We start from the raw sequence: 25,595 nt of genomic DNA on the forward strand, positions 1-25,595 counted from the left end.
CCTTGGGGACATGTTTAGGATATCCCTCTATAACTCAAGATGACTTTTCTTCTATTACATTTTAAAATAGTTTTATTTTTAACATTTAAATATTTAGTCTACTTGAACTTAACTTTGGTGTAAGATGTGAGGAGGGGTTGGATTTATATAATATTTCTTTTTATTCTAAGTGATTAGCCAGTTGCCCCAATCTATTTTACGGATATCAAGTAGTTGACCAGGTTATCAAAATAGTTGTTAAAATAGTTAATCATTAAAAAAAAGACATGCACATTTAAAACTATATTTACTGATGTGGAGCCAAGGTCTTTGAGTATGGAGGAGATGAAGAACTTAGAACTCATGTACCAAGTCCCTGGAAAATCCTGACTGGCCTCCAGTAGGCATGGTACTGGTCTCTTACATCCATCACTATGGCCCGGGGCTATCAGGCACATCAGAATAGGATCAGAATAGTTCTCAAAAGGAAGTGGTAAAAAAAAGTATCTAAATTCTTACAAAAGAAAAAAGAAGGAAGTGAAGAGGGACATATTTTAGAGTAAGAAAACGGGTATAGCGCAGGGGGAAAAAAGGGCAATCAATGGTGAGCTGCAATGTTTAGAACGTTTTATTAAAGTACAAAATTGTTGGACTTATACTAAATAGAAAAACATAGTAAATATTTACAAAAACATGAACAACACCAGTCAGGCCAGACACATGTAAAATGCAGAAAGGTCTTTAAAGAGTTTCTAAGTTGAAAATTATGGAAATTTCCCAAAATGGATATAACAGTTCACTGCTGAGTATGGCTTCAATAAAGTATGTAAGATCTTTGAGTGAATGTTGTCCCCACTCTTCTCAATCCAGAAATTTGTTCTTTGGGAAATTCAGACTCAGAGGCAGCCAGAGGGGACAAGTCAAGAGTTGACATAGTCACATAACTTATGGTCTAATTTTCTTCATCCTATTTGACTGAGTGGAGGTTATATAGACACAGCAGGGTGTTTTTCTTTAGCCTCTGCTGATATTCTAAAGGACATGAAGAATATGAGCCATTTCTCATTGCTTGAATAAAAGTTCAGCACATACAAGGCTGAGTGGGGAGTATCTGTACTAAAACTATAAAGTTCTAGCTGGTGCAAAATTACCTATACAACTAAGATAAAACAGAGAATTAATCATGCTCTATCACATATTTATGAAAGTAGGAAAAGAGGCACAGTAGACACTTTTATATCAAAGCGCTCCAATGTTAGCTTAATGTATGGCCCATAAACAAACTGCATTATGCTGATGTGACCACACAACTATCTCTAGGGCTCAGAAGAAGTTAATAATGGATTGAAAGCAGACAAAGCAGAGAAAAAAGACATGCCCATAGGATGGATCTCCATTCAGAGCATATTATAAGAGACTCTGGGCTCTCTTTCTACACACTTCACTTTGATGATTCTAGATTAAAACTGCTTTCCCCAAACTAAATTCCAAGGGGAGGAAATGAAGAGATTCAGGTAACTTTAAAACCAGTCACAGGCTCAATAAGACCATTACTTAAAATAGTCACCTCACATTTTAAAACAGATCGTCTTCATCTGATTCTTCGAGGTATTTGATGGGTTTCTTTGTCCGTCCAGATTTTGCCCGAGGAGCCACAGCGGAGTCTAAATCCAGATGGAGGTCATCACTGTCCCCCTTGGATTTCTAAGAGAAAAGTCCAAGTAATTTGCACAGTGTCAACCTGACAGCAGAATCTCAATGTAAAAAACATATCAACAGACTACAATCCAAGTTTTCCGCCTTCTAATAAGGAGTAAGAAATAGAGCTAAGGCAACTCACTCATTGACTAAGTGGCATTTGTAACTTTGTTACAACTACACCAAACACAGTAAAAGCTAATGGATTATGGGATTTTAATTTATTTTCTTAAAAATGGGCCAAACTGTTAAGAGCAAAGCTTGGTTACATGTTTGAAAATTCCTGCAGTAAAGGGGCCAATTAGATAAACACTCACCTTGCTGGTGACTGCTTTAGAAATCATTTTCTCAAAATTAGAGTCGGAATCATCAGACGTGGATGGCTTCCTTTTGCGGCGATTCTTGGTTTTGGGGGAATCAGGCTTTTGAGGGGCATCAGAATTCAAGCCTGGCTCCTTCTTGGTTCGTTTTGGTGCAGCCCTTTTTTGGGCACCTGTTGTGGAGGTGGCAGACTGACCTGCGAGTCAACACAGGCATTCATTACGGCCTCGCTTAGACGAACAGTTTTCTCTGTGAACTTTCTTTAGCAACCTGTTGACTGCTTGTATTTAACTGAGGAAAGACCACCTAACCTAGCTGAAAATACATTAGAGCACATCAAAGTATTCTTAAGTCCAATTTTTTAAAATAAGTATATGTTTCACCTTAACATTTGCAACTGTTTATAAAATCCTATCTCCGTCATAGAAATGAGCTAGACACTAAGGCCTGGCATTTTGAGAAACATGCTGATTTTAAACCTTTGGACCACCAGTTTTGACTATAAAGATTTAAAGATTCGCTTTCATTTGGAAAAGGTTTAATTTCAATATCAACAGTAAATTTGGGGAATAAAAAATTGAAATTGACTTGTGGTGGCCAGTTAGTTAATCCCAATATTAAGCCATGTTCAAGATGTAGGCTCACCTTTTGCCGGCCTCTTCTTCACCGCCACGTTTTTCTTCGAAACAGGGTTTATAATTTCGGTTTCAGCTGGGAAATCAGCAGCAGAAGAGCTTGGAGAAAGTGGAACATTGTCCCCGGCATCATCAGCACCGAGGTCTATTTCTTCAAATGAAAAGGAAAATAGTACATATAATCAACACATGAAAATCCATTTACTGCTTTGTCCATGCCATGAAGTCTTCTTTAAACACTAAGACTGTGACTTTTTGGGAATATTTAAAACACTCATAACTTTGTTCTAATTTCTGGATTCTTTATTAGCAAGAAAAGTTATTTTTCTGTTTCTCCAGCACCTAGCACAGCCCCCTGCCGCAAGCACATGATTACTTTTAGTGTATCAAATGTAGAACCTATTTACGTGCAAAACTCAACAGAATGAACAACATCAATGTCATGCTAACAACCCACATTTATTTTCCTGGCTAATGTTCCCCAGATAAAACCCAGCTGGACCTAGCTCCCCAGCAAAGCAGAGGCCTCCCTCCTTTTACTTCAGCACATACCTGCTGTGGCTCTCTTCTGCGGCATCTGTTCTTTGTTAGGACGTCTAGAATAAAAACAATCACATCCTGACAACTGACTCTCAATGTGTCAAACAACTAAGACTATGTCATTAGCTATTAAAAACCATCACAATAAAATCCACACGAGAGAAGATACTTACTTTGGGGAAGTCTTGGTCTTAATTGAACTGGCATCCGATGGGACAAAATCTTCCTCGTTACTTTCTTTATCAAAATCTGAGAAATCTTCATCTGAATCCAAATCAATTATGACTTTATTTCTTGCTATTAAAAAACATATACGAAGAATCAAGAGGGTAACAGGAGAAATATTTAATCCACAGATTGATATAACATTTTATGAAGATTTAAGCTTCAGTTTAATCTCTTAAAAGATGCTTTAGTTTTTAAAAAATTTAATATAATTACTGCTGTAAGGTATAACCATGTCTGGGATTAAGTGCCCTGAAATGTGTCAGCCATTCAAATCGTTCAGCATCCTTCTGCTTTTCTTACCTGCTGCTCTCCGTGGCTCTTTTTCTCGTGGAGGGACATCAAAATCATTTTCATTACTGCTCACATCCGACTCTGAATCAGACCAAGGGTTTCTCTGCTTTCTTTTTTTGGTTGGTTTAAGCTGCGATGTAGTTTGTTTCTTTGTCTTGGTACCTAGAAGGGAGATAGGAATTAACCATCTTTACATATTCTTAGACTCACTTTTCTTCGCCATTCAAATCTTTCAGCACCTACATGTTTTTCAGTTTTTCTTACCTGCTGCTTTCTGTGGCTCTGTTTCTCGTGGAGGGACATCAAAATCATTTTCATTACTGCTCACATCTGACTCTGAATCAGACCAAGGGTTTCTCTGCTTTCCTTTTTTGATTGGTTTAAATGGCAATGTAGTCTGTTTCTTTGTCTTGGTACCTAGAAGGGAGATAGGAATTAACCATCTTTACATATTCTTAGACTCACTTTTCTCCACCTATCATTCATCCAGGCTTCAAATATTTAGTGAGCTCTGTGCTACTACTGGGAATACAATGGCGAACAGAAATAGACGCAGTCCCTCTTCTTGTGTAGCATGTAGCTTACAGCTTGGTCACCAACCGTGTTTCCCCGAAAATAAGACCTAGCTGGACAATCAGCTCTAATGTGTCTTTTGGAGCAAAAATTAATATAAGACCCGGTCTTATTTTACTACATATACCATTAAGACTGGGTCTATATGATATGATATGATATATGATATGATATGATACCGGGTCTTATATTAAGTTTTGCTACAAAAGACACATTAGAGCTGATTGTCTGGCTAGGTCTTATTTTCGGGGAAACAGGGTGGGTACTCCCATAAATAAATACAGTGTGTTAATGCTGGGTATGAGGTTTGTATACTTACGCATATAAATATGAGGCTTCTCCAAGAAAGGGATACTTGCGTTGAGATCTGAAGGTTAAATAAGAGTTAACTAGTTCAAGGGAGGTGGGTGATGAAACATTCCAGCTCAAGAAATAGCATGTAAAAACACAGAGTGCACTTAGGAAACTGAAAAAAAATCCATTGACTGGAAAGTAGAAGTTAGTGGGGAAGTGGCTGGTCTTGTTAAGGATTTTGTTTTAAACAGGGAACCAATATGAGCAATTTGCCTTTTAAAAAGTTCTCTCGGGTTCAAGAGTGGAGATCAGAAAGGGGCAAGAACAGGTGCACAGAGCTCAACGAAAGGTTACTGCTGACGTCAAGGCAAAGGAGACAATTCACAGGGAAAAGAACGGCTAAGACCAAACCTTGAGGGGCATTTAATGGCCAAGTGAGCTGGCTTAAGTCTTGTTTGTGAGGGCAAGCAAGTCTTTTCCCCAAATGTCTCTCATACCCATCCTTTGCTTTTTATTCCCCTCATCTTGGTCCACAAAGATTACAAGGGCAGTCTCCTTATTGTTCTGATATAGTCCTTTCTCCATATTCTTATCAGTATACCTATCGATTTCATAGTCCCTAGTTGAATTTAATCTTACTCATCCTTCAACAGCCTGGTTTTCTAGCTCTCCATAAACTGGTTTAACTATGTTTTATCATTTTCCAATATAAAAACTCCCCTCTCTGTTAAGGGGCATTCTCATTGTCCCATGCATATTATATGCCCATTTTTCTTCTCCCAATCTAGAATGTCTAAATTTTACCTAATCTTCAGTACACTAACCCCAAGTTTTACCTCTCTCACAAAGCCTTTTAATCTACATGTACCCACACTGCTCTCACCTTTTTTTTTTTTTTTTTTTTACAATGGCTAGTATATACTGCTTTAACTTTCTTTCTTGATAAACCTCTTGAGGGTAAATGCCATGCTCTCTCCCACTTCTTGTGCCCTCACAATATTTGAGACAGTGATGGGAATGGGAATGCTCAAAATACTTAACCGATTCATTGGTTTCTATGCTAAACGATTGCTAGTTGGGTTTAAAGTATAATGTGTGTGCTGCATTGGAAGGCCAAAATGCGTATATAATTTTGCACATGACATACTTTTATTCTTTGTAATACTAATGTATTTCCATTTGTTTTATTCATCTTTGTATTCCCCACAGAACTGAGCACATTATCTATCAAAAGTAGATACTCAAGGATAGACAGAGGTCAATCAATGGAATAGAGTTGAGAATCCATAGATAAACCTTAATATTTATGGTCATTTGATTATTGACAAGGGTAAAGACAGTTCAGTGGGGAAAGAAGTTTTTCAATATGTGGTCCTGGGACAACCAGACATCTACATGCAAAAGAATGAAGCTGGATTTCTCCTTTATGCTATATACAAAAATTAATTCTAAATGTAAGAACTAAAACTAAAACTCTTAGAAGAAAACATAAGGGTAAATTTTCATGACCTTGGATTTGGCAAGAGATTAGATATGATACCAAAAGCACAAGCCACAAAATTAATAAAAATCAGATAATTAGACTTCATCAAAATTAAAAACTTGTGCTTCAAAGGACATCATCGAGAAAATGAAAAGACAAATCACAGAATGGCAGAAAATATTTGAGAATCATATATCTGATAAGGGACTGCCATCGAGAATATATAAAGAACTCTTACAACTAATTCAACAGTAAAAAGATAAATAACCCAATCAAAAAGTGGGCAAAGAATCTGCAGACATTTCTCTAAAGAAATACAAATGGCCAATAAGCACATGAAAAGACACTTGACATCAATAGCCAAGAGAGAAACGCAAACCCAAACCACAATGAGATACTATTTTATACCCACTAGGATGGCTAGCATGAAAAAAAAAAAAAGACAATTAACAAGTGTTGGCAATGCTGAGAACTTGGAACCCTCATATATTGCTGGTGGAAATATAAAATGGTGCAGCTGCTTCAGAAAACAGTCTGGCATTTCCCAAGAAGGTCATACAACAGAAAAATCATATGACTCAGCAATTCCACTCCTAGGTATATACCCAAGAAAAATGAAAACATAAATCCACATAAAAACTTGTACACGCATGTTCATAGCAGCATTATTCATGATAGCCAAGAAGTGGAAATAACTCAAATACCTATCACAGTTGATGAACAAATAATAAAATGTGGTATACGGGGGTGGCTGGTTAGCTCAGTTGATTAGAGCGTGGTGCTGGTAGCACAAAGTTTGCTGATTTGATACCCGCATGGGCCACTGTGAGCTGTGCCCACCTCAAAAAAAAAAAAAAAAAAAAAAAGTGATATAGCTCTACCGTGAAATGCTATTTAGTGATAAAAAAAAAAAAGAATGCAGTATTGACACACGTTACTATATGGATGAGCCTAGAAAACATTATGACAAGTGAAAGAGGCCAGTCACAAAAGACCACTTACTGTAGCTCTCCTTCATGTTACTCAATAACTTATTGAACATCTATTTGAAATGCGCTAGGTAACAAACATAATTTTATCTCAACTCTATACCATTTTCCTTAAAATGTTTTAATACCTGGTTCACTTTTCAGTTTCTTCTCTGTTCTTTGTTTTAGGCCTTCTGCTTCCATACCATTCTCTTGAGAGGTTCCTTCAGTATTTTCATTCTAAAAGATAGCAAGATGAAAATGGTCAAGTTCTACCAACTTATTATTTGGAATACTGTATGGTTAAACATACAAATATGTATCTGGTCAGAGTGATTTTTTTCCTTTGGGTTCTGGTTAAAAGCTCTGAATAAAGGTATAGGTATGACTTTTTCAAGATACTTAAACATTAAAAAAAAATCAGGCTCATAAGAAAGGAATGTTATGGGGCTGGCCCGGTGGCTCAGGCGGTTAGAGCTCCATGCTCCTAACTCTGAAGGCTGCCGGTTTGATTCCCACGTGCGCCAGAGGGCTCTCAACCACAAGGTTGCTGGTTCAATTCCTCAAGGGATGGTGGGCTCCGCCCCCTGCAACTAAGATTGAACATGGCACCTTGAGCTGAGCTGCCTCCCAGATGGCTCAGTTGGTTGGAGCGCAAGCTCTCAACCACAAAGTTGCCAGTTCGATTCCTCCACTCCCGCAAGGGATGGTGCGCTGTATCCCCTGCAACTAGCAACAGCAACTGGACCTGGAGCTGAGCTGCGCCCTCCACAACTAAGACTGAAAGGACAACTTGACATGGAAAAAAGTCCTGGAAGTACACACTGTTCCCCCAATAAAGTCTTGTTCCCCCTCCCCAATAAAATCTTAAAAAAAAAAGGGAATGTTATTAGATATACGATAAATTCCAAACTATGGAATTTATAATTAATTCACTTTTATGTGGAAATATGCTTAAAATATTTTATGTTTAATGTTTTCAAGAGCATTACCTTAATTTTCCTTCTAATTTTCTTTTCTGCCTCTGCTTTCATCTCTATGGTAACTCGGGGGATAACTCGTTTTCCACTTGGAGAAGGCAAAACTTCAGCCATTTGTTTTTTCCCCTTTCCTTTCCCCCCTTTCCCAGGAGGTCCCATTTGTTCATCTTGTTTTTCCTTGGCTTCAACAGCCTACAAAAGGAATAGGAGAAAGCAAATTTATAAGCTAACAAAGACACTACATCTTTCTTACTTTATAGGGACAGAATAAAGAGACAACTGTTAAATTGATTTCAATTTGTTACATTGCAAGATAAAATTTGTGATAACTTGTTTCTATGACTAAGTATACCACTACAATAGTGAACATATAACTAAGACACACTTTGAAAAGTTTGGAGACAGAAGATTGGGTTCTACTCTTGATTCTACCACTTAACCTTTTTGAGGATAAAAAAGGGAAACTGGGTTAGGGATAAAATATATACATATATACACACATATGATGTACACACTTGTAAACTCAAAAGGATGTGATTCCACTACTGTACATTTACCAGTCAATTGATTGCAAGTTGGACCTCATACTGAAGTGCCAATAATATAAATTTGCCTTTTAGCTTAATTTCTGAAATGCTTTTTGTTAAAATAATGTTGGAAAACCATATTAATGAGATTTAGGTAACAAAGGAGCTTCTGAAACTGCTGACTGGCTAGCCCTGAAGGTAAACTGTCTCTGTCCTTTCAGGATGACTTGGGGGACTGGGTTGGTCGCCATTTAAATTCTCTTTAGTTTCTTAGTTCCAATAGGTCAAAAATAAACTCCTGCCCTTTCCTGTCTTGGTCCAAAAATGTCTAGGTGGTATATTTCTTGGCATCATTTACATTATTCTAACTATTTTTTTAAAAACAATCTATTCTTATATGTGCTATCTTGGCCTATTTCTTGTGCCTCCTATATTCGTTCTATTGCCAGTTGTGAAATTTTGTGACAGATAGGTATATTGCTGGAATGTTATTTTATTAATAAAAATTCTAACATGGGCATTATAAACTACACACCTCCAGCTCTTCAACAAAAGCAGCCAAGTCTTCTTTCCACAAATCTGATGGACTCTTTCTCTTTAATATTTCTAGCTCTTGCTCCTTCATAGGATAGTCAGAAAATTAAGTTAGTTTATGTGCACAAACAGCATTTTCATGAAGCACACAATTAAGTTTTTACTTTCATCATTAGAACATAACTAAGCAACATGTGCCATCTACCAACAACTCACTTTTTCATTTTTCAGTCTGCACAGTTCATCTTTCTTTTCCTTGGTGAGATACCAAAGAGGCATATCAAGAAGGTAGTTGAACGTTGGTCCAGTTACAGAGTCAGTTTTCTCAGTTTCCTTTTCATTGTCGCTCTCTCCATTTTCTTCTTCATCTGGAACCTAAAGGAAGAATTGAAATGTAGCTTTAATAGGAACTGTGAAATGTAGACATTGGATCCTTCAGTCTTTAATAATATAAACAAATGCTAACCAAGAAATTACCTTTTGCTGGGCCTCTTTCCAAGCCTTCACAGGGTCCGAATCATATCCCCTCTGAATCAAAACTTTAATTAATTCTTTCTTAGGCTTGTTTTCTATTAAAAAAAGGGAAACAGAGATCATGGTTTTGAGCAATATTTTAGGAAAGTGATAAGGTTTTACCATATTAATTCAAAAGATTAAAACTAGATAGTAAACTGTCTTTGTCTTGCATAAATTTGTACATCCTGATACATACAGTTGATCCTTGAACAACATAAGGGGTTGGGGCGTATAACTTGACTCCCCCAAAATGTAGCTACTAATAGCCTACTATTAACTGGAAGCCTTACCAATAACATAAAGAGTCGATTAACATATTTTGTATGTTAAATGTATTATATACTTTATTCTTATAATAAAGCTAGAGAAAAGATTAAGAAAATCATAAGGTTTGTCTCTGAATTTTTTCAAATTGTTGCAAATCTCCAAAAAATTTTCCAATGTATTTATCAAAAAGGATCCGTGTAAAAGTGGGCACGCACAGTTCAACCCCGAGTTGTTCAAGGGTCAACTGTAATTAAGTATTCTCCCTAAACCATTGACAAGTGAAAATTACCACGAGGGGGCAGTCAAATCATGACGTTGTGATCTAATCATAATTTTTATAAGAACAAAAGACAATCAAAACTTTTATTTCTGGTAAGTCTCTATCTCAATTACGCTCCATTTTTTGTTTTTTTTTTTCGTTTCAACATTTCATTGGGCAAGTTAGTGCCACTAAACAAACACTGATTTCTTCACATTGTATTCATTTCCTTTTTCAATAGTACCTCTCTTCTAATGTCTAAGTAGTCAATGCAGCCTTTACTTTTTTTCTTTGAGTCATGTCCAAAATTACTCATTTTAGTCTTGCCTTAAGCAATAATACCTGTGAAATTAAAGGGTTGAGATACTAGTGTTGTTATTTTTTAAAATATTCATGAAATTGAACATGTAGCTATCAAGTTAAACATTTTTGTGTACTCCCAGAAAATTATCTTGTTGATCACCAGGAATTCATGTTGTCATGTTTTGGGACTTGCTATTATAACTTAGTAGCATGAGTTAATCACCCAGCTTTCCCAGTTAGCCCTGGCCAGAACTGAGCTATTAATATTTCTTTTAACTTTTCCCATACCCCAAGCTTTAGTCAAAACTGTTTTCTTCCGAGTCACTTAAACCGTGACTTTACTTCCAGAATGTTTTAATAGAGAAAAAAATTCCCTAAGACATGACTCTTTCAGGCTTAAGTACACAATTTACTTATAATAGAAGCCATTTATATTCTTACTTCCAGCCTTTTATTTCCTCTCTGTCATACTTACTATCTCTTCTCAGGAACCTCTTCTAACTCTCTATTCTGTCTAAATGTCAACTAACTCTTGATTTCTCAAGATGCTCAATCTAGGAAAAGCTGTCTTTCAAACTAAAAATGCCTGATTAAGTATTTCAAAGAAATGCTCATAAGTAGCCAGCTGAACTAAATGGATTTTTCCCACCCCCTCACCATTACTCTCTTCAGAAATGTTCAAAGGAAGTTTGGCATGATTGTTTTAGTACAGGCAGTTATTATTCCAAAAACATACCAATAACTATTTTGCCATCGATTTTCTCTAAGATAAAGCGAGCCTGATTGTTCAGTTTAGCAGATTCAGCGCCAATCATTCCTAGAAGCCATTCTTTTCTTAATCCATAATATTTAAGCCTGAGTTCAAAGAACTCTCTTAGAATATCCAACACTGTGTCATATTTCTTTAAACAGCCTACGTGGTCAAAAAGCACCTGGAAAAGAAAAACAAGATTAGAGCCAAGAATAGATAAATTGGCTAAACTTTAATGTTTTAGAGAAATGACTTTATTGTTTGAAAATATAATAGTAGCCTATGATTTTCTTTTAAAATTGATATTAATCTTAATATAAATGGAAACATGTCTCATAAAACAAGATATACCATAGAGTTGCACGTGAGACTAGTTTGGAGTTTGAAGACTTTGTGTAGTCCCACTCTCTCGGCCTCTGCCAGTTTTTCTTCAGTCATCTTCACAACAAACTTCACAGTGGTATCTGTATGGTATTCCCTATAATCCGTTATTAGAGGAGGTGTCTTCTCAGTGCCATTCAACATGGGTTCTAGAACCTGTTCTTTATATGTCTAAAGAAATAAACAATCCTTTTGTGAGTTTCTAAAACATAGGCTCCTGAATATTCAACAAGCAGTACAAAAAAGTGTTTCCCCTGATCACAAAAATCAAAGAAGAAATCCAGTTACTTACCTGGGTCCATGTTCTGATGGGAAGCTCTGAGATTTCAATGGTTGTGGAATTAAGAATAGCCACTTCACCACTAATCACATATTGATTTGCAGCCAGCTCTTCAATAGTACCCTTGAAGTTCTTGTAACTCGGCAGCTAAATTGTTATTTTAAAAAGAATATAAACACATTTTAAATGTGACACTAAAAACAGAAGTCACAACAGCATTAACAGTCTAACATTTAAGTATGAAATAAATTGTGTCCTCTTTAACCATAGTCTATTGAATTGAAACCAGAGGAAAACTACGGTTCCTAATATACACAAAATAGTTACCATCGGCAAAGGTTCTTCTCCATCCATCAAACGCCTGATATTATTCACAATTTCACGAATATCATAGTTGGGGATTTTGCAGGACCACCCAGTACCGATTCCTTCAGCGCCATTTATCAGCACCATGGGTATAATAGGAATGTACCATTCAGGCTCTACACGTTGGTTATCATCATACAAGAACTTTAATGTGTGATCATCTTGTGGTGGAAATAACAACCGGGCCAAAGAGCTAAAGAAAACAATCAAAGAATGTTACTTTATAAAAATCATGGCATTGATATTTAACTTTCATGAAAAGGACATGCGTTATCTCGTATCTATACATGAAAATTACCTTGGTTATACTTGCTGACTAATATGCACTTAACAATATTTCTTGAGCACTTTCTATGTGCCAGGCACTGCAGACATTAAGTCTCAGCCTGCAAGGAGCTCACGTTTTAGTACAGGGAGCTAGACAATGAACATGCATTGTGTCAGGTGGTGGCATAAATGCTAAGAAGAAAAGTGAAGTTGGTAAGAGTGATTGAAGGGGTTTAAGGAATGGTAGGTACTTTCTGATAGGATAACATTTGAGCAGGAAAAAAACTGAGAGAACGAGCCATGAGGTTATCTGGAGAATGAGAACTGCAAGTAGAGGGCCTAGTAAGTAAAAGGTCCTGAAGAGGGAGTGTATAGCCAAAGAGGCCAGAGGTTTGGAGCAGAGATAGTATGAGATGGAATCAAAAGATGGGGAGTGGGTGCAAAGATCATGTAGGGTCTGGTTAGCTAAAATAGGACTTCAGATTTTACTCTAAATGAAGCAGTTGGAAGGTTCTGAACCAGTGACCTATTTTTCTCAAGTTAAATGGCTGCCATAAGAAGGACAGTAGACCTTTATTACAATTGTTTGGATGAAGGGGGTGGCTTAGTATTTTTCCAATGCAGAGCCCATGGGATTTGCTGATGAATTGGACACAAGTGTGGAGTAAAGGAGTCAAGAGTGACTTCAAGGTTTTTAGCCTGAGAATTAGAAGGACAGCATTCCATTTACTAAGACAGGAAGACTAAGGATTTTGTTTTAGACTTATATTTGAGATACTTATGAGACATCCACGTGGTAAATGTTGAGAGGACAATCAGACATAAGAGTTTCAGGGCTAAAGTTATGAGACTGGGTGGATGGGGTGTCATCCATGGATGGGAAGTGAGTGTAGCTAGTGGAAAGAGATCTGATGGAGGAGCTTTGAGGTAGGCCAGTATTTAGAGGTTGGGAAGATGAGAAGGACCCAGCAAAGACTAATAAGGAGGAGAACCAACAGTCTGGTGTCTTAGAGGCCAAATAAAGAAAGAAGAGTTTAAGGAGGATAGAGTGATTAACTATATCCAATGCTGCCAAATGGTTGAGTAAGATAACAGCTGAAAATTGACCATTCATAATGTACTTTCCATAGATTTGTAAAGGAAGATTTCAACTGTGGTATTTAGGAAGAATCAAACTCTTCTTTACTCTGACCCAAATTAGGCAGCAGGGTTTCTCAACCTTGGCACTAGTGACATTTTGGGTCAGATAATTCTTTGTTGTTAGGGGCTGTCCTGTGCATTGCAGGGTGTTTAGTAGTATCCCTGGCCACTGCCCACTAGATGGCAGTAGCATGGCTCCCCTAGTCACGACACTTAAAAATGTCTCCAGACATTGCTACATATCTCCTGGGGGGCAAAATCTACCCTGGTTGAGAATCACTCTCTATATGAAGAGAAGAATATATAAGAAATGGAAGTAAAAACATTTATAGTTTGGCAAGGACACAATACTTCTAAGGGAACACAAAAGCTGTGGTTATCAAACTGAAATAGAATTTTGACTTTCTGCTCATTGCAAAGAGTAGTATAATTAACATTTAATGAGCTAGTTTTAAAATAAGTTAATACTCTAAGCATCTGCATCAAAAGTACATTTTTGATTAGTTGATTTTTTTACATTTTTGGCCAAGTAAATCTCACATTATTTCAAAACGGGAAATGGCAATTCATTAGAAATTGAAAGCATACCCACCTGAGCATTGTGAAGATGTATCGAGGACTAGCAGAATCCTTGCCACCATGCAGCCTGGTACCAAACTGACCAATGGGCTGCAAGAGGTTCAGGTTATTGCTACCCACAAAATTCTGGGCCAAATTGATAATGGTCATCATTAATGACATCTGGAGAGGGAAAAGATTTGTTAATTTGACCTGTAGCCTTTTAAAAGTAAATGCCCATTAGTATGACTAAGCCTTACTATAATCCTGTAAGGTTTTATGAGGTATAGATGTTTACTGACTTTTCCTAGATAAATACATGGCAGATGTAGTACTTTAACCCAAGACTTCTGGCTCCAAGTTCTGGGCTCTTCCCTTTCAATCATTTCAATCGAATCCTTGAAGGCAGAGCTCCTCTCGTCACCCAGAGCAGAATGAAATATTTCCTACTTTGAGTTATAACACTTCGCTCATTTCTACTCTAGCACGTACAACTTTATTCTATAGTTTTGTGTGTGTGTGTGTGTGTGTTGGCCATCTTGGTTAAAATGTGATTACACCTGGAAGGTGAGAAACATATTTATCTTTGTATACCTGGTACATGGTAAGTACTCAACAAATGTTTGTTGTGTGAACATTTACTGAGTACCTACTATATTTTCATTGAAAGCAACAAGTAAGACAATCATTACATTTAAAGTTCTAGAAACTTATATAGGCAATCTAATTCTTTAAAACATAATGAATGCAAAAAAGCAATTTAATCACAAAACAGAACATGGACATTCTTCAATGTTAGTAAGTATAGATTTACTTCAGTTATATCACTAATTCCATGTATAGAAATTTATAACAATTTTCCAATCAATGGACATTTTTGATGTCTAAATTTTAGCATCACAAAGTTATAATACACATCACTAAATATCTTTGAACATAGATCCTTGCAGACTTATGATTATCCTTATAGGAATATTATTTTTAGAAATAGATGTGTTAGGTCGAAGTGTAAGCACATTTCTAGTTTGATCAATCTCACCAAATTGTTCTCTATTATGGATGTGCCAGCTTATATCCTCACCAAGTGTTTAGAGAATGATTTTGCAGGTATTTCTGCTACAGTGCTTTCTGAAAACATGACAGATTGTGTGTTTACCTCACCATGATGATAAGAGGACATCTCAGCCACTGACCCAGCTAACTGGGCAACCTTCACCTCCCGCTTGTCATTCCGTTTGAAACACGTAAACAAAACCTTTCTCTGACCTGGTTTCAAACCTTCAAAATGAAAGAGGTGCAAATATTAGTATCCTTAATTTAACCATTTCTGGGCATTGATTTCTATGTTATGTTAAAAACAGATTAACAAATTGGGACTCACCATCTACCATAGATGGGATAGATCTCTCATTATCAGAATTTGAAAACAGGATAAGTTCCTTGTTTATGAAGTCATTGTATGTCAGATAAGTGGTAGCTTGCCCATACAAGTAATCCTGAGGGACCAAAGAGAGTATTACATGATCTAGTTTAAAATAATAAAACAAAGAAATCTCTCAGCAGTATTTTCTATAATTCTTAAGTCCCTCAAAAATATAGAATTATGCTGAAATATTTTATATGTTTTAAATATAAAGCAGGTAGGAGAGAGTAAAGGGGGTCAAATACATGGTGACGGAAAGAGCCGTAACTTTGGATGAACAAACAATGCAATACACAGATGATGTATTATAGAACTGTACACTTGAAACCTAGATAATCTTATTAACCAATGTCACTCCAATAAATTTAACAAAATTTAAAAAAAGATAAAGCACACTTAATTGCTGCACAATTAGAAAAACCGTGCACTGCCTCTGTAATTTCTTTTAGGGCCAATACATTTATGCAGCGTCTATATAAGAATAAGAATATTTATACAGTTACCGACTATTATACTATTTACTGAAATAACTACTCAGTAAGTTAAATTTGCTACATCAATCCTAAAAGGTCAGTAAATAGTACATTTTGTGGGATAATTTAAAATTTTTACCTCAGGAAGGCCACATAACTTCCGTTGTCTTCTATCCTCCATGAAATGAGTTAACCATTCCTTTCGATCATCTATCTGTTTTTTGCTAAAGGCCTACAGATGAGAAGATGAAAAAAAAATGTCACTGATACTAACAGGTTCCAAAATATCTCTTGGATAAAAACTAAACAAACAATAAAAACTCAGTTTCCTAAAATATCTGGTCTCTGTCTCTGGGATATGCTTACTAAAAACATTCTAGTCTATAAAATATTTTATTATATAAAAATGTAAATGTTTCAATTGACTACCTACAGCAGTGATTTATAAAACTAGAATGTACGTATGAAATACACTCAAACTCACCAGGCTGATTGCAGCATCATCTTCAGGACCAGAATATTTGAATTGGATACGATGTCTTTTCATATCTGCAAAGTACTCCTTAGCTTCTTTTGATGTGCTGGTGCCCAAACCTATACAACCAAGAATACCAAGTTACTCCATATCATTTTGTAGTGGTATATAACAAAATGAAAAATTCTATATAGGTTTAATTACAAACCTTTGTAATACTTGACTTTCCATTTTTTATGATTCGGTGTAGAACTCTTCCATTCTTCAAATTCAGGAAGACTATAGAATGCGATTTCTTGCTTGTTTTTAGACACCTGTGGTAAAGAACACACTGCTGTGGCCTCTGTGTACCACCAGACATCACTGAGTTTATGTGTGTATCAAGGGGTGAGATATAGGGCTTTAAAATATCCATCATGGTATCTTAGAAGTTAATATACCTTTACAATGGGAGTGATAAATTCCTCCAGAAAACGATGTCGCAGAAGAGAGGGCCAGTTGTGATGGATAAAATTAATCAGCAAGCCTTTGATATGAGAACCATCTTGGTCCTAGAAATATTTGGAAAGCCAAACACAAAAGAATTGTTAGAAACTAAATAAATTATGATTGACATACTGGTAATATCTCAAAATATTTTCTGTGGGGATTGAAAAAAAAAAAAAAAGGCTATTCAAATATTCAAAGACTATTCAAACCCAGACTCTTAACCTGTATTGTAATATACATGTGAAATAAGCATATCTGATTAGATGTTGATTAGAGATCATAACTAAAGCTCCAAGTTAAGTAATTTCCTTTCATGGCAGAGAAGCAATACAACAAGACATGTTTAATTTATTCTAACAATCTAAAATGTCTGAAAGGCAAATCTGACCTGATCTGTCATAATCATTATCTTCCCATAACGAAGAGTCTTCAATGAATCTTCATCTTCATAGTTTTTCTTGTACTGAAGACCCACAATCTTGATGATATTGTTAATTTCAGCATTTTCCATTATCTGAAATGGACATTACCAAAAAAAGTAATGTTTTGTTTATAAATTTGAAAAGAACAAAGAAATACAATAGTATATGTTGCTTAGATTTTCTTGAACTCCAGTGTTTTGTGTTATTATTAGCCCATACTTTAGTAAGTCAGAAAGATCTGTTAAGACATTCTATAATGTACCCAATTTCTTAAAATAACAACAAGCTATCTAGAATATATTTCAAAATGCCCGATGAGGAAATAAAGGCATGAAGTCCTGCATTATAAAACTAGACAGACTCTAAAGATAGTTTTATATTCTACCTGTTTATGAGAAGCTTCTCGAACATTGAGTATTTTTCCTCTAAGAGGGAAAACCCCATATTTGTCTCTCCCAACCACACCAAGGCCTGAAACAGCCAAAGTTTTAGCTGAGTCTCCCTCAGTCAAGATAAGCGTACAATCAGTGGAGTTTCGGCCTCCTAAAATAAAAATATACAAATTAATATTGACACATTTAGTTCAATTTCAAGTATTAACTCAGACTTGTTGTTGATAGCTGTTGATCCCCTCAACCTTCTCCCCTGAAGCAGGTCATAAAACTCTCATGTGAGAGGTGCCCTCTGTATACCCAGAGGAAAAGAACATTCTTATCTTCATCTTCAAGATTGTGGGACAGAGAAGAATTTGAACGAACAGGCCTCATTGAGCTTCCCTAAGTTTACTGCACTGAGTTCATACTCTTTGCTTATCACATCTTTCCATGACTTTCCACTCTTCATCAAACCTAGCATAAAAACTCAGGTTTTACCATTGCTTTGGGGCTTCATTTCCTCCTGTGTCATGTAAAACTTAAATAAATTTGCATGCTTTTCTCCTGTTACTCTGTCTTAGTCAGTTTTTTCAGGGACCTAAGAGTGTTGAGGAAAACTTTTTCCTTCCTTATAGGTCAATATGTAAACATTCTTGTTTTATACCCCAAAATAATCATCCTAACATTATAATAATGCCAAACTGGAAATGACCTAAATGATCAATAACAGGAAATCCATTGATTTTTAACAAAGTAAAAATATTCTCTTGATATTAACGGTCAAGAAAAAAAAATCCACCGTATGCTGTTAATGAACAAAACAACTGAACTACAAGATTTAAAGCTTGGTAACATTAAACGTGTACCTGCATCATTGGCATCATCAAGTTTGGGAATTCCCTTGATTCTGTTATGTTTTACAGCTGAACACTTCTTGTTTAATTGGGCTTGAGCCTTGAACTTCACCCAGTTTAGTATGCTTTCCACAATACCACAGCCAGTTGCCTGAAAACGAGAAGATTCACGTTAGGGAAGAAGAGTTCTGTCAGAAATCTAGAATACGAATGAGCTCTCATAAAAATAATTAAAAGATTGAAGAGGTAGAAAATTAATTTCTGGATAGAGGGTGGCACATCTTCCTGTCTCAGGTTATCACTACTGAGGAAGCTGGTTCCTTTGGGCTCATTCATTCGATAAATGTTTACTGACTACATACTCATGTTGGAGATCTAGTGGTTAAAACAAATTAGACGTGATCCTTGTCCTCATGACGTTTAATACACAAAAAGACAAAACAGAAATAAAATGAGAATTCACGAGTGTAATGAAAGTTATGGATAAGTGAAAAATGTGCTACATATAATAATGTATGGCCAGTGTGTTATATTTGGACAAACTTAGTTGGGGACAAGGGTAGAAAGTCAAGACTTTCCTGAGGAAATGACTGTTAAGACCTGAAATAAGCCATATGAAAAGCACTTTGGGGGAGGGATTAGCATGTGAAAAAGCTCTCAGGAGGGGAAGAGTACCATGCTTTTCAGTAATTTAAAACCAGTAGGACTAAAGATTACACAACAGGAAAAACTGCCACTGAGATGAGGTTGGAGATGGTAGGGTCTTGTAGGCCAAATTAAGGAATTTGGTTTTTTTCTAAGGGTGGAAGTCACTGAAAGACTTCCAAAAGAGAGTGATGACAAAAATGTGTGCTTTAACACACAAAAAGATTACTCAAAAGCATTGCAAAAAAAGGACTGAAACTGTATGAATATTAAACTATTAAGAAATGGTAGTGGGAGGCTACTGACAGATCCGAAAGATGATTCTTATTGGTTGGATTAGAGAGGAGGATAAAGAGAAGGCGCCCAGCTTGCTTGTTTATGCAACTGTGTGGTTGGTTGGGGCCTTTTACTAAGATAGGAAATAGTTTTGTTGTTTTAGGGGTGGGGGAGTTCCCTGTATGGAGGCCAGAGGGTATGGAGAAAACTGAGTTTTGGATGTGTGACAGAACAACTTTAGGCATTCAATGCTTGTTAAGCAGTTAGATGGGCTGATTTCAGAAGTGATCTAAACTGGATGGTGATATGAAATGGGGGAATATAGGCATATACATGGTAAGTAAGCCTCTGGTAAGACCAATGAGATAAAGCTGGTTTTTAAATTTCCTTTAGAGTGAAAATACATGTGGGAGGAATCTTTGTTTCTGCAGAGAAGAGCAATGGAAAATAAAGCAAGTTACTTCTATTTTTTATTTCCCTCCAAGTACTCACAGCTTTGATGAATTTTTCACTTAATTGGCATGTGGATCCAAAGTTCTTGACTTGTAAAGTCATGTTTTCTTTCGTCTGAGAGTCAAAGGTTGGGTTTTCAATTAAGGCATTCACAAAAATCCACATGTGATTTTTCACCTGCAGTAAAAGTTGATATTAAATCACTAAAAATTTACTCATGCTTTATTTATAGCCTCTTCTTCCTTGACTTTGGAAAAAGAAAACTGGGCTGAAATACAATACCTGATGTGCCTTTACCGCAACACCACCCTTGTTCTTCTTCTTCACAACATCACTAAGTTTAGTCACAATCTGATCCGTTACATAATCAACATGTCTGCCACCCTAATGAGGAAAAACACCAGATTGTGAAGCTCAGTATCCTCAAAATTATAATAAACATAAGAAGTCTAATTTAGCTTCCTTTATACCAATGTAGCCAAATATTCAAGTTCATTTTGTATGATAGAAATAACATGGACACATGTAAACATAAATCATGATTAATAATTCAAGAATAAAATTACCTTGGAAGTAGCAATGCTGTTGACAAAGCTAATTTGCTGAAAGCCTTTTTCACTCATTGTTAAACACACTTCCCACCTGTGGTTTACTTGTTCATGGATTATTTTCAACGGATTACCAGTTTCATCTACTTTATCCTTCAAATACATATCCACATAACTACGGAATCCTTTCACCTATAGAGGAATTAAAGAGTAATGTTATAAAGAATGTTATAAAAAGTAGATTCAATAATAGACTAAATATTTTTCAAAATGAAATGGTGTCCACTGATGGGCATAAAAGAGTGGGCATTAAAAATGGGCACAAAAGGATTTATTTAGGTGTTTCTTTGAGAAAGAAATTTCCTTAAGTTTAAAGAGAGCTGATTAAAAAAATGTGGTATATAGTTTTCTTTTCAGGAACATATCTGAGAAGTGGTAAGAAAAACATATTAGAGGGAAAAAACAAATAAATTTTGCCTTTGACAATGATCACCAAGTCCCTCATTACCCTTCACACCCAGCAAAATACTTACTGGAAGCTTATTTCCATTGAGAAAGACTTTGACATCTTTAGTGGATCCAGCAATATCATATGCTCTTCTAACCATTAGTGCAACAATATCTTTGTCTAGGCTTTGCATTTTAAACTTAGACAAGTCAGGCTGGAAGGTAACACATGTATAATCTTCTCCACTAAAGGGCTTGAGTACCATCTCACTAGCTCTCCCCATGTTATCCATCCATGTCTATGGAAGTAAAGAAAAGGAAAGAGGAAAAATTCAAGTCATCTCACAAACTAGAACCAAATAACACAAATTTATGTTCTAAGAGAAAACCTAATATATGTTCATGAGTAATTTTCCATGTTTTAATAGGTCATCATGTTAAATGAAATCAACCAATAATATCATCGTAAATTGCTATCATACTATTTATAATCAAGGAACAAAATACCTATTTACTTGCCTGTTTGAACATTTTCTTGTATTCTTTAGTGGCTGTTTCCACAGTAAACTTGGTACTGAATATGTTACACAATTTGGCTCCATAGCCATTTCGACCACCTGGACAAATACATATAAAATACTTTTTAATTGTTATTATCTCATTAACAGCTTTATGTTTTAATCACTGGCAAAGCGGTGAAATTATAGACTTATTCCCTTTTTTTTTAAATTTTATGCCACATATAGTCATTTAAGAGACATTCTTTCAGCAACAGTATGTTCTTCCTCTTCCTCAGTACTCTACCTGTTACTTTCTTTTCATCATCATCATAGTTACTGGAAGTTAGGAGTTGTCCAAAGATGAGAGCTGGAACATATACCTTCTCAACTTTGTGTTCAACAACAGGAATACCTTTCCCATTATTCCATATACTAATTAAATTGTTTTCCCTAAGAAAAGAAAATTAAAATTTCATTGTAAAACAAACGTTAAACTAGTGGTTAAATTTTTTTTAAAGTATCATTATTTCTAAAATATATAAATTCACAAGTCTCAATTTCTTTTTTAAATAATTTTTTTTCAATTACATTTGATATACAATATTATATTAGTTTCAGGTATGCAACATCATGATTAGATACTTATAAACCTACGAAGTGATCACCCTGATAAATCTAGTACCCATCTGACACCATAGTTATTACAATATTGACTATATTCCCTATGCTATACTTTATATCCCCATGACTGTTTTGTAGCTACTAATTTGTAGTTCTTAATCCCTTCCCTCTTTTCACCGATATCCCCAACACCCCTCCCATCTGGCAACCATCAAAATGTCCTCTGAGTTTGTTCATTTATTTTGTTTTTAAATTTCCACATATAAGTGAAATCATGTGATATTTGTCTTTCTCTGACTTATTTCACTTCACATAATACCCTCTAGTCCATCCATGTTGTTGCAGAAGGGAGAGCAAGGAATTGAAAACCTGTTTGAAAAAATGATGGAAAACTTCCCTAACCTGGTGAAGGAAAGACATACAAGCCTAGAAAGCACAGCGTCCCAAACAAGATGAACCCAGAGGCCAACACCAAGACACATCATATTAAAATGCCAAAGGTTAAAGACAAAGAGAATTTTCAAACCAGCAAGGGAAAAGCAGTGACCTACAAGGGGGCTCCCATAGACGATGTTGATTTCTCAACAGAAACTTTGCAGGCCAGTAGGGATTGGCACGAAATATTCAAAGTGATGAAAAGCAAGGGCCTACAACCAAGATTACTCTACCCAGCAAAGTCTCAATTTCTTTATGATTCTTTTTCATATACATCCTCTGAAATTCAGCATGTACTACCTTTCCCACCATGCTTAGTTCCTGACACTCCTAAAATAGGGGCCAAGAGGAAAAAAAAATGAAACCCTTTCCAACACCTGGGCAGACACTGATAATGTTGAAAAAAAACATGAAATTTTAAAATGTCAAAATAAACAAAGGGAAATGATTTATGCTCAATGGAAAGAAAAGAACATAATTTGGAAACAGTATTACACTGCTTTTCAGAGGATTATCTGTACTGTCCTAGCTCTCTTAGCCTTTTCCACCCAACAAAGCTCATTGCAAAACAAATGTGAAAGGGAAAAACATCATTTGTAAACTTCCTTGCTTGCCAATAAAATACTAAAAATTTATTTGGACTTCGATTAGGCTAATAAAAAGGTGAAACAAGCATCCTGACTACCCACAAAGGGATTACCCAACATTTATAACGAGAAATGTTAGATCTCTATCACCACCTTCTGGTTTACTATTTGAATAGCATCATATGAAAAAAAGCTCTAGATTGCAGAATACTTTGAGCAATCGTTGGAGATGCTTACTGAACTACTTAGGGATGAAGTGCCATAATGCCTGTAATTTATTTTCAAATGCTTCAGAAAAAATATAGATGAAGCAAATATGGCAAAGTATTGATAACTGCTGGGTCTAGGTGGTAGGTATCATAGATTGTTCATTTTAGCATTCTGCCTTTCTGTGCTTTTGCAAACTTTCATTTTAAGAAAGCCAACTTCACTATAAATCTAAGTAAATGCAACTAACAGAACAATGAACTATAACAAACAAAAGACTAAGCAAGAGACTTACGGGTCAATTGTGACTCTAATACAAGACATTTTTGGATCCCTTTGTTTATTGTCTGCAGCATTGACTGAAAGAAAATACACATTTGTAAGAAATTGAAGTATTTCTAAAAAATCTTTAACTCTTAGAAAGCAAAAATCTCAAGCGCAGTAGCATTAACGAGGTGTTAATTCAGCGCTTTTATTCACAGCACTGTTTCTAGGAAAGAATTCAACTTCACTGCCTCACCTTTGCCAACTATTGTTTGAAATGACAGCTCTGGCTACATAGGGTTTGCTAGGAATTATACTTCTTATGAAGGATTTGACCAGAAGATCTTTATGTGAAAGAATTTACTTACCTAGAATCTCGTCAAAGATTTTGTACAAACCAGGAACAAAAGTGACTTCCCTGAAGTTCATGCCAATATCTTCATCATAAACCCACATTTGCTAGAAATAAGGCAAAGAGATAGTTATTTTTACCCTATATTGATTCTGTTTTATCATCATGATTACTGTCAAGTTTTCTGGAATATATATATTCATATAAAATAGCCTAGGCCAGTGCAAGTGACACTCAAAGTACATGAAGTATAGAAAATTAACCTGGAAAAACACACATTTTAACTACTTATTAACAGCATTTCATTAGCTTGTTTTACCTGGGTCACTAATTCCACAGAGCCAATATAGGTGTCCGGACGGAGCAGAATATGTTCCAATTGCGTTTTCTTTTGATAGATTCTTTCAACAGATAGTCTTTTCTTAGCATCTTCATTTTTCTTTGTTTTGTTCACTTGCATATTTTCGTTTACAGGCTAGCAATTAAAAAAATTTGGAAGCAAAAGGAACTTTAATCATAGGTTTATCAGAAACTATAAACAAAATGTCTACCATTTTGATACGCTTAAACACTATAACAAATCGCAATCTTTAATGAGTACTGGTGGAGTTTACATCGTTTTGTACAAACGTGGCAATTTAAGTTAACTGCAGCCAGGTACCCAGGTTACATTTTAAATGGACATACATACATCTTATCTCACTAAATGTATCTGACATGGAAATATTTTCCTTGAGGGCTTTAGATGTCATCAATAAAATACACCCACTTATTCATCTACTCCATCTACTATGTGCCTACTGTGTCCCAGGCACATAGGAGATTCTAGTTCAGCAGCAGCAGTTTGGGAGGCTATCGATTCAACCCCTTGGCCACGTTAACGTTGTGAACACAGAAGGACGTATTTTGAGCAACTAGGGCCTGCCGGCTCATTGGGAACACTGTGCTTTGCTCTGCACCTTCCAAGGTCAAGGACATTCAATTCCATATGCAGCAGGAGGATAGCAGAGGAAAGCATCAGGACGCGTTGCTTAGTCACAAGTGGACCATTATAGTACAGATCTACGATAGGACCAGTTGCATCCTGTCCCGAGAAACAGTAAAACAAAACACAACACCCTAGAAGCCAATTTAGTCCATAACACTTCAATATTAGCACCATAAAGGGTTTCACCCTCGTTACGATCACGCCGAACCCAGGAGACCCGGGTCCACACGGAATACAGGCTCCCAGCCCGCCGCGCCGGACGACCGCGAAGCCCAGGAGCTTCACTCCCTCACTGGTAACCAGGGAGATATCAGGCCGCGCTGAGGCTCCACGACTCGCCTATTTCGCGAGTTGTACCTGCAGTGGGGACAGCTCCATGGTGACGGTCGTGAAAGGGCTCGAGAACCCTGCAAGAGACTAAACCGGCGGGACCCACGAGACTATCACAGGGCAAGCCGCTTCTCCACAGACGCTGGTCGGTTGGGAGAGCAACTCCAGTCCAATTTGAACTTCCCTCTAGCCCGCCGAAACCAGGTAAGCCAATCCCTGATTCGCTCTCACCGGTTCCGTCCTGAAGAACCAATCGTAGCTGGTCTTTTATATTCTCCAAGGAACGCCTGTTC

The 25,595-nt window shown here is 36.3% G+C and overlaps 1 protein-coding gene across 1 annotated transcript; it reads right to left on the minus strand.

Annotated features, from left to right (window-relative positions):
* Window positions 1-584: 584 nt before the first annotated feature.
* Window positions 585-25,484, minus strand: TOP2A (DNA topoisomerase II alpha). Its single transcript, XM_019747792.2, has 36 exons — window positions 25,330-25,484; window positions 24,304-24,459; window positions 24,001-24,091; window positions 23,664-23,727; window positions 21,823-21,968; window positions 21,538-21,635; window positions 21,105-21,317; window positions 20,590-20,763; window positions 20,306-20,407; window positions 20,063-20,200; window positions 18,662-18,800; window positions 17,807-17,964; window positions 17,388-17,513; window positions 16,951-17,061; window positions 16,719-16,824; window positions 16,520-16,629; window positions 16,175-16,267; window positions 15,521-15,635; window positions 15,296-15,417; window positions 14,174-14,322; window positions 12,136-12,367; window positions 11,821-11,955; window positions 11,499-11,699; window positions 11,133-11,328; window positions 9,529-9,620; window positions 9,268-9,426; window positions 9,053-9,136; window positions 8,003-8,182; window positions 7,160-7,250; window positions 3,957-4,109; window positions 3,702-3,854; window positions 3,347-3,470; window positions 3,186-3,229; window positions 2,644-2,784; window positions 1,995-2,194; window positions 585-1,683 (listed from the first exon to the last, which is right to left on the minus strand). Exons 1-36 carry the CDS (start codon window positions 25,348-25,350, stop codon window positions 1,555-1,557), a joined length of 4,746 nt encoding a protein of 1,581 aa, XP_019603351.2. The 5' UTR covers window positions 25,351-25,484; the 3' UTR covers window positions 585-1,554.
* Between the last annotated feature and the right edge of the window lie 111 nt (window positions 25,485-25,595).

This window comes from Rhinolophus sinicus, linkage group LG15 (genome assembly GCF_036562045.2).
Source record: "Rhinolophus sinicus isolate RSC01 linkage group LG15, ASM3656204v1, whole genome shotgun sequence".
In the NCBI taxonomy this organism is placed as follows: Eukaryota; Metazoa; Chordata; class Mammalia; order Chiroptera; family Rhinolophidae; genus Rhinolophus; species Rhinolophus sinicus.